The 13,560-nt window shown below is 41.3% G+C and overlaps 1 protein-coding gene across 7 annotated transcripts; it reads left to right on the forward strand.

Annotated features, from left to right (window-relative positions):
* Window positions 1-6: 6 nt before the first annotated feature.
* thumpd1 (THUMP domain containing 1) lies at window positions 7-10,064 on the forward strand. 7 transcript variants are annotated; one of them, XR_011182542.1, is made up of 8 exons: window positions 49-141; window positions 593-794; window positions 981-1,161; window positions 1,671-1,919; window positions 2,447-2,774; window positions 4,219-5,293; window positions 5,567-8,036; window positions 8,369-10,063. XR_011182542.1 is itself a non-coding variant. In XM_006636975.3 (6 exons), the coding sequence occupies exons 2-5, from the start codon at window positions 594-596 to the stop codon at window positions 2,755-2,757; spliced, it is 942 nt and encodes a 313-aa protein (XP_006637038.1). In that variant the 5' UTR covers window positions 49-141; window position 593; the 3' UTR covers window positions 2,758-2,774; window positions 4,219-10,064. The 7 variants fall into 7 exon arrangements, 3 of the variants coding, with proteins under 3 accessions (XP_015215312.1, XP_006637038.1, XP_015215311.1); XR_011182543.1 differs by having other exon boundaries at window positions 5,567-7,341; window positions 8,369-10,061; XR_011182541.1 differs by having other exon boundaries at window positions 5,567-5,740; window positions 6,695-10,061.
* The last annotated feature ends 3,496 nt before the right edge of the window (window positions 10,065-13,560 follow it).

A 13,560-nucleotide genomic window follows, 5' to 3' on the forward strand; every position in this document is an offset into this window, starting at 1 on the left:
GTGCTGGCGTGGGAGGAGTCAGCTGATGACTGTCGCTGCAGAACTACGTCACAGATGCGACGCGCGGAGTGAAGAGCTGTTTGAGGTTGGTGGGATACACGTGTGTGGTGTTTGTGTTACCGTTTCCTAAACAGTTATCGCGTAAGTATTGTTTACAGAAATCATAAGAAAGTGCCCCCATAAAGCACATATAGAAAAACGCTGCCTACATTAAAACTTGTTTGCAATCAGAAAGGAGTAGATTATGACTGAAGTGAATCTAATTTGTGTGTTACACTTTATTGTCTGTGTCGAGTCGATAAACAAGCTTAAGTATGTTACAGGGCTTTCTATTTAGACTAGGGTGATGTACTGTCGTGACATCCTGTTTAACTTGTCTGCCATGTTAATGTATGCCATTATGCAGTTTTCTGTTATGCACGAATGTATAGTATACTATGGTATTGCGTAAAAAGTACATGCCTGCTCGGATTTAAAAATGAAAAATAGTCTTTAACGTGTTTATCGTGAACTTAGAAAGGCTTAAGTGTCTGTGGCTGCTTGTACTTTTGTCATGTGTGCCTCGTGAACGGTTCCAATGGTTATTTCACAGCATGGCAGCGGCTCGAGAGTGTAATAAAAGAAGCAAGAAGCAGTTCACGAGCTGTCCTGCCAAGAAGCCGAGGAGCTCGCGGGAGCTGGAGGTGGGGATGCAGGGGATCCTCATCACCTGCAACATGAACGAGAGGAAGTGCACGGCAGAGGCCTACAGCCTGCTGAACGAATATGCCGATGAGCTGTATGGACCGGAGAAGGTGAACCATTTGGGTTTATCCTGCCCCACTGTAATGTGAGGTTTAACTGGTGGTGCTTTTTCAGCCATAATGTTTCTGCCTTCTCCAGGAGTTTGTCCCGCTGTTTTAACTGACACAGTGTGTGAATACGTGGGCACAGGATTGCTCTGGACGTTTTGCCTTCTGTCATTTTTGCATGCTGTCTAGTTTACAGAAGAGGAAGAGGGGGACAGCGATGGGGAGGACTGGGGCGATGAAGATGATGCCGAGGCGGCCGTGAAGAAGGAAGCGAAACAAATCACTATGGCAACGCAGAAGAGAGAGAGACGCTTCCAGGCGCTGGCCAGTGGGGCGAACAACGTGGTTTTCATAAGGACACAGAACATAGGTGAGCGCGTGGTCTCTGCCACTCCTGAGAGGCCCCAGTCATCACACTCTGGGCCTCTGGCCTGCAGGCTGTAGGAATATGAGCTAATGGTTCATCAGTTGCATTTAAATCATAATTTAAAAGCAAAACATAATTATAACTGGTTTGTCTTCTCTTGAACTTCTCATCAAAGAGGGAATGGCAATCATTTTGCAAAGGACAGGATTAAATCAAATGTTAGCCTACTGTCAAAATGTTCTTTACAAACCTGGAATTTTATAGCTGCTATACAGTTTTGCACCAGTTTCTTTTTTCATGAACCCAGTTGTAACCTACCACTGAGTAGAAGGTTCATAATTTCTAACTAAAGAGAGTTGTGAGGTGTAGATTTCAAGTCAGCCATAATTGGTGTGACAGTGTGAGGTATAATCTTGCCCCTACAGGGTTTATAGTCTTATAACATTGTTCCTTGTACCTGTGACAGAAACAAGCTTCTTAGTTATGAGTTTGTTCTTGCTTTTCTTTTTAAGATCCTGCCAAGCTGGTATACCATATTCTCCAAGACTTGCACACAACCAAGAAGAAGAAATCCCGAGTGATCTTGAGGATGCTCCCTGTGAGCGGCACCTGCAAGGCCTTCATTGAAGACATGGAGAAGTACCTCACAACCTTTCTGGAGCCCTGGTTCAAGAGCCCCAGCCAGGGCACCTTTCAGATTGTCTTCAAGGCTCGGAACAGCAGTCATGCAAAAAGAGAGGAAGTCATTAAAGTTTTGGGAGGTAGGTAGTTGTTCTAATCACTGTATTTTGCTGTTAATAATAATAATGACTTAATACTAACATAGGTAACAATTTGTTATCTAAGGATGGCTCAGATATGCCCAAAAAGGAGGGTCTTTCTCCATTTTCAAAATCCTTGATTATTCTTCACTCATAGCAAATTCCCAGTGGACTAGTTGAGTTCCCTCTAGGTATGCAGACTGCGCCTATTCCTTCCTGCTGTGGGAGTGGGACATTTAATATGTTGCAGTATAGTTACAGGTTAAGTCACCGGGTAGATGAGCAAAAAAAAAAATATCGTACATGCCAGTTTAGAATAATGACAAGTAAAAAAGATACAGTAATACAGGGGAAAGTTGGAAGACCCTTTTTCAAGTTATTGACTGTTTTATCTGTGTTTCTCTAAGACACACTGTGGCAGTTTATTGCATCTCCTCAGATCTCGAGGCAAAGCTGTGGCTGCTGTAAGTTGGATTGGTGGGCTTGGAGATGGGTTTATTTCCTCTAACCATTTTATGTTTTTGTAGGGTTGGTAGGGAAATTGAATCCTAAGAATAAAGTGGACCTCACCAACCCTGAGTACACCATCATAATCGAGATCATTAAGACCGTGTGCTGCGTGAGTGTGGTGCAGAACTACGTCTTGTTCAGGAAGTTTAACGTGCAGGAAGTGATCAAAAACGATGAGAAGAAAGAACAGACGCAGCCAGCTGAGAGCTGCGAGGGGCGACTCCCGACAGCAGAGCACGGGTCAGCCGAGGACAGCGAGAAGAGAGAAGGGCAGGAAGGGGGAGAGGGCGCTGCAGATCCCCAGCGCTCGCTGACCAGTGCGCAATGACACTTTCCACCCTACAGGTACACTTCAGACCTCCTGTCTTGTAGTAGAGTAATCCAGTGTAAACCTTGTGCTTTGTGTTTTAAAATGTGCTTGAGTGTTCCTTGGTGAGAGTGGAGCTCCTATTCAACAGCATCATGGGTGGTTAGGAAAGGGAATGTCTGCATAGTAAGCTGTCCATCTGAGATCCTAGCAGATGGGTGAAAATGAGAAATCTGGAATGGGAAAATGGTATACTGTCCCAGTAGATGTGCAACAAAGGTCATTAAAATAACTCAATTGCACTGCAGTTAGAACAAATGTTTAATTACAGAAACAGTATCTCCTTTAGGTGAATTTGCCCAAATGTTTCACTGTAGATTTCCATAAGAAAATGAGTGAAAATGTTTGTGATATGTGTATTGTTTCAACTGTATTTAGGTCTTAAAATAATGTAGAATAGAGTGGATCCGGTTCATCTTCAAAATTAGAATTTGTTTCACTGTGAATCTGTTATACATTGTCCTTTTTTATGTCTCCTAAATTTTCAAGATTTTATTTTGCTGTAGAAACCCACTCAGTCCTTTATTTTGGACATTCTTTTTTTTTAAGGCTTCCAAAACTGACAAGTAATGATATTGGATTGCTTTTGGCTTTGTTGTTCTTTTTATCTGCTCTTTTTGAGCACATTATGGGTTTTTCTGCTTGGTGTTTGAAATAATTCTTCTTCAATTTGGATAAACTTGTTAGTGCTCTCAGTGGTGATAAAAGTCAATCCTTTTTTAAGGATTAGCTAAGCGGTCTGTTTTTACATGACTACAATTTTCACTTCTTTTATGATTTGACTATTTTTTAATTAATAATAGGAATTGTTTTAAGAGAAAATATGGTGCTTCATCTAATGGATAATAGCTCTCCCTATGCTGTATTTCAAACTACATGTTTTTGAAAATTCCATACAGATAACAAAAATATCAAATGGTGTAAGAAGTGTTTTCTTGTGTGTTTGATGTCTTGCTGGAGCGCTGGTGTAGTGTGTTAAGATGGCCACAGGAGGGAGTGTGTTGCCATCATTGATAATTGAGCTTGAAAAATAAAAGCTAGCTGTAACAATGAAATAACGGCCATGAAAATTGCTGGCACTCACTTGCCTAGAGAAGTGGAGGTCGTCTTAACTCACTCTTTATCTGCTGAACTGAGATAACTCCCTGTCATTGTCACTCACATTTAAACTAATGAGAGGAAGATAACTGCCGTAGGTGTGTGCCACCGGTGGTAATTTGATAAGGAAAGCATCTAATTGGCATGTCTGCCTGGAAATCCGTTTTCCTTGCTAAATTACAGCTCTATTAATGTAAATGAACAAGTTAGTGCAGTTAAGTATATTAAAGACATACCTCCGTTGAAGCATGTCTGTTCTTGAAGTTTCCTTTTCAAACTCCATCTGCGTGCCCTGTTGCCAGTCAGTGCGTCTTCCTCCTTCAGCGCACCTTAACGACAACAGCAAGCCTGTCCGGAATTAGGCCAAGCACAGCCGAGCAGTGACTTCGCCAAGATATCATGGAGCAAATCTGGGTCCGTTACGGAAGAGTACTGCCAGACTTGTTGGCGACATCCTGCAGCGACTGCATGTACCTTGTACCACACAGCAGCTCTTCACACCCAACAGGCTGAAGCAGAGGTCCATTTGTCTAATGAGGCTTGCGGGTTGTGTCCTCCAGGGAGCCTGTGGGCCCACGTCACTGGGGCTTCAGTCACACGCCACTGCTTACTGGTGACGGGGCCTGTCCCTTGTGCACCTGTCTCTCCTATACACTCATCACCAGGCTGGAGTACAGCTCGATCAGGTCCAGGTTCCTGTTGTCTGTTTCCCAGTCTCTGTCCGCTTACCGTTCTGTGCGTGAGACCTTGGAGATATTGCATTCCCAGAAAGTATGCAGATTTATTAGCGGTTTTCAAGAAATGAATGCTGTTCAATAGCACACAAATCACACCAGAATTTAAACTAAATTATATTCTGATATAATGTATGCTAAAAGCTTTAGGGGAAAGATAAGGCGTAAGTGTAATTTAAAGTTGCCAGTCTCTAATGCAGGAATGGACATTCGTGGTCCTGAGGGTTGGTTTTTAGCTTAATCAGCTCAGTACTGGTTTAATGGGGCCAATTTAACAGCTTCTTCCAGCTTTTCAGGTGCCCCTGCTTTGAAGAGATCTAGAAAACCTGCAGACATGCCAGCCCTCCAAAACCAGGACTGCCCACACCTGCTGGGGTTGAGCAATCGGTTCCACAGGCAGCTGCCAGACCCAAAGAGGATCTGTTGCCTTTGGCAGAGTAAAGACACTAAGCAGAAGATCAAGACTTGGGCTATACTCATGCAGTTCCTAAAACAACCCTGGTTACTTAAAATGAAATGTCATTCCTCTGTCCGTTTACTTCACAGTGAATTTTGCAGGGAAATACCTGACAAAGACTTCAGCAGTACTCAGTCAAGGTTTTTTTTGTTGGTCTGCTGAAGCAAGATTTAAGCTCCCATCTCCTCTGCAAGTCTCACGTTCTGCTGTGAGTAGGGCTAATTACCAGGGCAGAGACTATTAGATTATGGTATTGGTTCTGCTTAAGTAGGAATCCGAATGAATGCATTATAGCGTACAGAAAGAACCTATAACGGTGGTAATTAAAAGCAGAAAGAACACGTTTTTTTGGTTCCTCACTATAAATAAGCATTATTAAATGGCCACTGTTACAAAATGTTCCTGGCGTGTAAAACTACATTTATGCAGGTGTGGTAGTAGGTTTGTACGCAAAGCAAATAACTTCCTTATTCTCGTTAAGCGGCGGTGATGGGGTAGAGGTGCAGCGATGACTCCAGTTCAGCTGAAATCAGTCTGGGTGAAACCAAGGAAACATTGACCCTGGGAGGCAGGAGCGGGTTAAGAGGGCGGCCGCGGGTGGACCTACATTGTGTCTCTCTTTGGGAAAGGACAGCCGTAGCAGGAAGTTGCACCAGTGGGTGATTATAGCACATGGAAGTGTGGGAGGGAGAATGACAGACAAGGCATTCTAAAACCAGTCAGTGCCACCTCTCCCAAAATACTGTAGACACTATATAACTCTTACACACTGTACATCGCTTCTCGCATTCATTCACAACTGTCCTTCCTCCACCTTCGCTGCTGCCCTCTGGTTATCTCCTCTCTCTGAGCCGGGGGTTGAGCCTGGTGCTTCTAGCCAAAGCTGAAATACTCGGTACACATTCACAAAGCAACCGATTCTTGGATGTCTTTACTCCTCGTGCAACAGTGTCTGCTATTAGAACATCTTGTTAATGAAGCAGTATAGGCTTATAACAAAAAATATATAATTCTGAATAGCTTTTTTACAGATGCTGTTTATGTATTTTCATTATTAATTCCTGTAACTTCATTATAGTGATTCGAACTTCATATTTTCCCAAACACTTACATTTCACGTTTTCATAATCTGCTAATAAAAACTGCACACAAGCCCACTGTCCCTAATGAAGACTTACTGTACGTCGGTCAGGCACCGGGTTTAACAGGAGCTAAAGCTTCACCAAACTGGAGCAGCTCTGGACCTCTGGAAGCACCGTTTCTGATCTTCCTTCCATTTGATTTGAGCTAAGAATTTTGAAAGAAATAGTCATAGCATTATGGCCTTGAAGATGGGGTTGCCAGTCTTGTCATGGGGAATAATAGGTTAATTAACAGAAGTAATTATGATGATTAGTCTCCCACTTTTGTCTGGCCAGTATTCTGTAGAATTTTGCTTTCACTGTGACGTTATAGAGTGTTTTGTCTTGATCGATGGAAAATACAAATGGTAGCCACTGTAGGAAACACATTCAACAGCAGTAAAATAGGAACCTGGTTTTCTGCATACATCTAAATAACTTCAGCATGATTATTTTCATTATGACCTCCTTCTATCTTTTTTATTCAGAATCGCCAATTATTTTTTATCCTAAGCCCACCCGATCTGGAATCGTCTGCCCCCCCACCCCTGGAGCCTCTGTGCCCCCTGCCTGCGGAGCTGCATGAGGACCAGGCTGCTCATCGGTGTGCCTCACAGTGGAGTCTGGGTCTCGGGTGATAATTATCCTGCAGCTCAGAGCTCTGTGTACAGGGAGAGGTTAATTTACCCCCTGTCCTAAAATAGCATTTTTACATTTTTGTAATATTCTTTTATATTACTCTGTTTGGTTTATATTATTACAATTTTTTTAAACTTGATGAGTGTAGTTAATTGGGCTCATGATATACATGAAACTTGTGGTGTATATGAATGATCTAGCTAGGTCCCCAACAGGCAGAATTAAAATCTGGACACTTGTAGACAGGCGAAGAGTTCAATTAAGTAAGTATTAATTCGTTGCAGTCTGTAATTGAAAATATGAATATATGGCAATAAAATAAAGCTTTTATTAAGAATGTTTTCCAGTATCAATGTGTACCAATGACACATTGCCACCTGCGGGAAGTCTCAGGGATGACCTCTTCACTCCGAGCTGAAGGTCCCAGCAGCTCCATCACTAACGGCCCCGTCAGCTGTGCTTCTCCACTCCCAGCTGGCATGACAGGAGGCTTCCGGTAACACTTGCTGCGTAATGGCTTCATAATCCCTTCAGAAGATGTTAAAATCATGTGCATAATGCTTTCCAGGGACAAGCACAATGACATAACGTTGTGCCGAGTGCTATAAATGATGTTTTAATTATATAATGTTACACAGCAGTGTAACTTATTCTACATCCCCACAATCCCTGTGTGTAAAAATGTCTTTATTTTAATAACGCTTTTTCGACATGTCGTGACTTGTGCTCTGCGTTGTGCTGTGGTTTCCCAGTCGGTCCAGACTGTGGGCCTGGCTGTGCCCCTGCACTGCAGCGGAGAAACCGCCGGTCTCGGGGGCTCCTCCACGTGGTCAGTTGTTGTGAAGTGAAATCTGTAAATCTCTCTGTGGCAGACTGTTGTAAGGGTTACTGTTGCAACTAAAAGATCAGACTTAATATCTTGAAATGCTGGGTCCTGGGAAACAGTAAGGTGAAAAGTGCTCTTTCATTACAGTGTGGAAAACAAAAACCTGTCTCTCCGAGCTCTTCCTACACTTCTTCACAGTCCTTCTATTAACGCAAGCAGGCCGCCAGGTTCCAGCAGGTGTCTGGAGGCGGAAGCGCTGCTCCCCCGTCTTCTGCCTCGGCCACTGTGCCCCCCGGCACGTTGTCCTCCAGCGCTGGCCCCTGGCGCGCAGCGGCTCCTTTCCATCCACCCCGATTGTGCTGATGGTGCGCAGCTTCGTTCCCTAGGCTTCCTGCATGCACTGCTCCCTTAGGCTTGGCAGCCTTGTGACGTTTTCGATCCCATATGATGATGATATTTTTTCGTAGTTCTTGACCAGATTGATGTCTTAACCCCCCAGTCTGTAGCCATGTCTCCCTGCTGCTGGAGGTCTTCTCCCTGTGTGCATTTCCGGTTAGTTCCCTCTAGCTGTAAGGGCTTTCTCATGCCTCCAGCAGGATCCTCCCTCTGCTAATGCCTTTCCACAGGTTGACAGGATGTGTTCTAGGATTGCTGGCTTCCTGCTGTGTGTGCAGCTTGCGTCTTGTATACCCCCCAGGTAACGAGGTCTGTGGACTGGTGGGACGTCATTCACACTGCAGAGCAGCAGTCCCTCGTCTCCATAGACCCACGTGATCTTGTCCGTCTCCCTCTCTGCCTCATCGCAGCCGCTGGCGCCCCCCGGAGTCAAGGCCAAGCTGCAGTGTGGAGCCTAGCCTGGCAGAGGACTGGTAGTGACAGTAGCCGTCGCCACGAGACCAGCATAGCAACCTGACTCCTCTTTCGAGTACTTGGATTAAAAAGGAGATCCAAAGTGCTTTAATTTTCTCAAAAGTAAAACAAAAGAATTCCCAGTAAAATCTAATTTTTTGAAGTGATATGGAACCTAAAAACAGATTACTGATTGCACAATTCCATCAGCACGTAGGGTCTAGAATTCGGGTTAGTGTTGAATGGAATAATGATACTTGAATAACATTAAATGAAAAACTGAAGACCCATTTTGATTTGGTATAATTCTAAAGGTATGAAGCTGGGGTAAAGGTGACTGAATTTCTCCTCATTGTCTGAATCTTTCTCCCTCCAGTAAGCGGTGTTGAAATGTCACACAGACAGCAGGGGCTGGAAAGCATGCCGCTGTGTTATCAATGCTGATTAATTGTGCATTAATTGATGAGGGATTTGCATCACCCAGCAGTCTGCTATAGCCTGCCTTTTCAAACACAGTCTGCTCCTGCCTTCGTGATGTTTTAATTTACAGCCGAAGTCCTGCAGAAGTCACACCAGAGGTTTTTTCTGCTAATTACCCTTTCAGACCTATTTAATGCTGAATACAGATAATTATCCCTGCTCCCTGTAGCTCATGGGCATCCAACCAGTCAAATCTGTCTTTCAGGCTTTGTGGGGAGTAACACTTGTGTTAAAGGTCAGAAGTATTTGAAACAATGATACAGGCTCCAGTGGTACACATTCCCATATGACCAAACTCGCATTCATTATAGAAAGTGCAAACTGTTTCATTGACCTTTATGATCCACAGAGACCTTCTCTATTCCACTGGGCCATAAACATGTCATACCTTCTGTCCTTTTCTTCCATTTTGTTTGGCAACAGTCTCATTTTCTCTACTTCTGTGGAACAGTAGAATTTGCTGCTCATAAATACCTGCAGTTTGGCAGTTTTTCCTTAACACTGTTGAAAATATTACGGAAGATTTTAAAAGATTCAGTGAAAGAATTGAATACACTATTGTTGCAGATCTGTCTTTAAATGACAGAGAGGTCTTTCCTAAAGGAAATATAACCGGAAGGGGAATCTCTGGGCCAAGGCTGAGGCTCTCTGTGGTCCAGATCCTGCTGTGCTTACCTGGTCTCCCAGTTTGCCAAATCTCCCAGCTCCTTTCCCAGTGGTAGCCTCACTGCGGCGCTGACTGGTGGTTGCCTGGGTCTAGCAGAGAATGACACCCTCCTGTGTTCCGTACCGATTTACAGACAAACCTCGTTGAACCCACTGGTGACGGATCACCCAGCCGCACCTGTGTGCACTTAGTTCGACTCTAAAATGTCTAAAGGTTTTCGCAAAAAGAAAATGTCATCACCTCAACTTAACAAAACCTGTAAAATGCAGCCAAAAACCCAGTCACAGTTTATATATAATCGTTAAAATGTTATAAAAAATGAATAATCCTTAGAGCATTATAGGAGAACAAATATACATTTCCCATTGAGTTTGCAATGTTGATAATTCTGTGTGAAATAAACTTCTGATCCTTAAACATTTTTGACAGATTTACGGTATGTTCATCAGTCTCATCAGTTAGAAAGCTGCTTTTTTCTGGCAGGAAATAGCCAGGGCCTAGGGCTTGCATTCAGTATTAATACTAATGAGAGATTTCTACAGCATCAAGAATACTGCACAAACCAATACCGAGCAGTCTTGTGACACACCTCATGACAAAAGGCAGGGCAAATCAGTGGATAATATTCGGAAGCAATCTGAAAACCTGTATTTACTGGTATTGTACATCCAATACCACAGTTTCCTAGCAACAGAGGTGTTTTGATAGATACTTCTTCATATTTATTTTAAACACCAGAGGATGAATCCACTGTAAAGATTGATAAAAGCATTTGAATAATAATAATAATTCATAATAATAATAATTTGCATGAAAATAATTAAGTGCAAATTATTATAAATCTATTATTGGCTGCAATTGACCCAAAGCAGTTGTAAAAAACAAACTTATTTTATATAAACTCATACAGTATAACTAGCTTTATTTAGAAACAGTCAGTTGCAACAGCGACTTAGTTTCCTATATGCGTTAAAGGTCTAGTTACATTGAAGTAACTCATATTTACTGTATTTTTTTCTTTGAAGGTATGAAACCAGATAACTGAAGGTTTACCAGAGGGATAGTCAGATAAACTTGAAGGGAGAATAGTAGTATCTGTGAAGACTGGGATGAAAATTGATGAGTGCTGATGAATCATTGACCTCAGAGGTTGCTACTCATTATTGTAGTCAGAAGAATGATAACAGAGTCTAATCATATAGCAGCTCGTTCATTTACAGGTGGAATGTTCTGCTCACTGGTTACAGCTTGTTTGTATAAACCATCAATAGTTCATTGAGTGGTTAAAGAAATTGTTGGACACTTGTACTTGCACCAGTACAGTAGAAAAACTACTGTAAGAACACTCTTTTCGTGTAGTTATTTCAGTTTTTGATACACTAATTCCTGGAGAAATTCAGTAGTTTTAAAAGTGAAAAAATGAAACATTTCAGGAAACAAAGAACTGCAATAATGTTTATTACCCGTTAGGAGCACTGGTATCTCTCTCCACTCGTTTTCATTTTTACTAAACCTCCTAGTGTAGGATTAACCATTAAATCTTTGATTTATAATAATTGAATTATTATTGACATGTTTATTGAGCAATGTGTCTAGAAAATCAGTGTCTGAACTTACTTAAAGTTTTGCACACTTTCTATAAAATTGCTCATGTTTTGATGAGAAATATTGACACAAATGGTGAATATATCATTTAAAATTGAACAAAATCTGACATCATTGCAAGGGGTGAATACATCTGGGGGGCACTGTCCAGTATATGAATAAATACTAATTAAAAACAGCATATACTTTTAAAGAAATATGCAGTTGCATAATGTAACTGTAAAGGATATAGCTCAAGTGAGATATGTAACTCAGGTGGACATGTATGCTATTTGTTATTAAGGTTTTCTTCCTTTATTGCAGAGATCAATTTTTGATACTAAAATCAAATCTGACAATATACCAGATTCTAAGATGGCGAATGATAAAATAAAAATAAAACCTGTTTGTTTATGTAGTGTCCAGTGAATTACCGTTCTGGGATGAAGTGTATTTAACACTGATAGAAAAGTGTTATACTATGTTGAAAATTCATATCTAAATGATTGCAGTCCCCATAGAGCCATGAAGCACAGCTAGAGGATTAAATTAACAACGACTTATAAAAGACAAGGTACTGTAGGAATGTTCATATTCTACATATAGAACATAATATATATATATAAGGATTCACATCCATGTCTGTATAGAACACAGTAAAAAAAATGTAAATGGCCTTCATTTAAACGAAAATCCAGGCTTAATGAATATCCCCCAGCAGAATGGTTTATAAAGTGATTTTATAATGAAGAATGTTTATCAGCATTTTACAGCTCTTCATTTTTTATTTATAACAATCCATGCAACACAGCAGGTGCTCACAGTGCCAATATTGATTCTCCTGTTTATTTCTCAGTCTCCCTAGACCTCAGGCTTGTTGAGAGTCAAAATAATCAAATGATACTTTTGATTAGGGTGGAAGGGATTAAGAATCTTGGATGATGATGTTTTTCTGCACGAAAGATTGCATATTTTTTTCTATTTGTTATACTGAATAAAACCAAATGTGGTAAATGTTTTTATTGTGATAAAAATACACCCACAGCCCTTGGGACCCGTTCATTGCTTCACACAATGAAATGGTTATAATTGAGAATATGCAGGTACAATTTCTTATGCAGTTTGTATTTTCCACTAGTTCACATGTGACTTTTTTGGGAGGGATCGTAAGATTAACGATTGTTAATTTTCTATCAGGAAAAAAGAGAATTGCTTCAGTATTTCATACCCTTAATTGTCACAGACATGAAAAACAACTACGAAAATGTTGAATAATTGATTAGGGTTCTAGAAATATATATATTTTTTACAGAAGAGAATATCATTAAAATACGTTGTTCCTTTGTTTCAAAGGGAATGTGTGCATACAGTACTCACACCTTCAAACATGTCAGAAGACAGTAATCAGGTTTACTCTGTATACAGCAAGCTGACGTTAGTAAACCATCGGAAAATATTGCTGCTCTCATGGCGGCAGCTCTCTGACCTTGTGGAGCCCCAGGGTGTCAGAGGCTGCTGCCTCTGCCTCTAGGCTACGCTGATGCAGTGATCTCCCTTTGCAAACACTGCTCCAGATTTACATATGGTGCCTCCAGATGTGCTTTGCCCTTTGCTGCTCTCTCTTCTTTCACACGGAAAGTTTGATTTTGATTTGATTTGTCATTTGTTAAGAGAATTAAATAGGAGCAATTACATTTTTCTAACCACAGGAACAAACATTTTACACACGATTTCTACATATTGCACAGCACCGTTTGTGTTTCTTAGTCACATCACAAGAAGTGAGAACGTTCTTATGATCTCTTCCCAGTCCTCGGCTAATCCTCATGTTTTAAATCACGGTGAAACAGATTCAACCTTATTCCGTTTTACACCTTTTTAGATGGGTTCAGATGTAGCAAAAATGTAGACCAAAAATGTGTAGACATAAGAAAGTGTATTTTATTATTATTTTTGGTCTGTTATATAGAAACAATCGGTAGAACTAAAGAAGAGATTTATGGAAATAGGGTACCAGAAATGGTCAGCATAGATTCGGAAAAGTACGATTGCAAAGGCTGTAGGCACCCAGGTTGTATGTATCTGGATTAAGAACAGGTTGATGGTGAATACAGACAAAGGGTGAACTACTTATCTCTTCCTAATTTATAATAAAGTAAAGACACACACTACACACAACATCAACATACACATTTCTCTACGGACATGTTTACAGACAAGGTATTCCAGAGACCACCCAGATATTCCCAGACTGCTACCAAGTACTCGACTTTCACATAATGCCTACAGAGGCCAAAATAAAAGCTGCC

Source organism: Lepisosteus oculatus, chromosome 19, assembly GCF_040954835.1.
Source record: "Lepisosteus oculatus isolate fLepOcu1 chromosome 19, fLepOcu1.hap2, whole genome shotgun sequence".
NCBI lineage: Eukaryota > Metazoa > Chordata > Actinopteri > Semionotiformes > Lepisosteidae > Lepisosteus > Lepisosteus oculatus.

Bases quoted from the DNA above. Each gene is read 5' to 3' on its own strand.
- thumpd1 (XM_015359826.2), top strand. From the start codon at position 594: ATGGCAGCGGCTCGAGAGTGTAATAAAAGAAGCAAGAAGCAGTTCACG. The intron at 795-980 runs GTGAACCATTTG...CATGCTGTCTAG, and splicing joins AGCTGTATGGACCGGAGAAG to TTTACAGAAGAGGAAGAGGG. The intron at 1,162-1,670 runs GTGAGCGCGTGG...TTTCTTTTTAAG, and splicing joins CATAAGGACACAGAACATAG to ATCCTGCCAAGCTGGTATAC.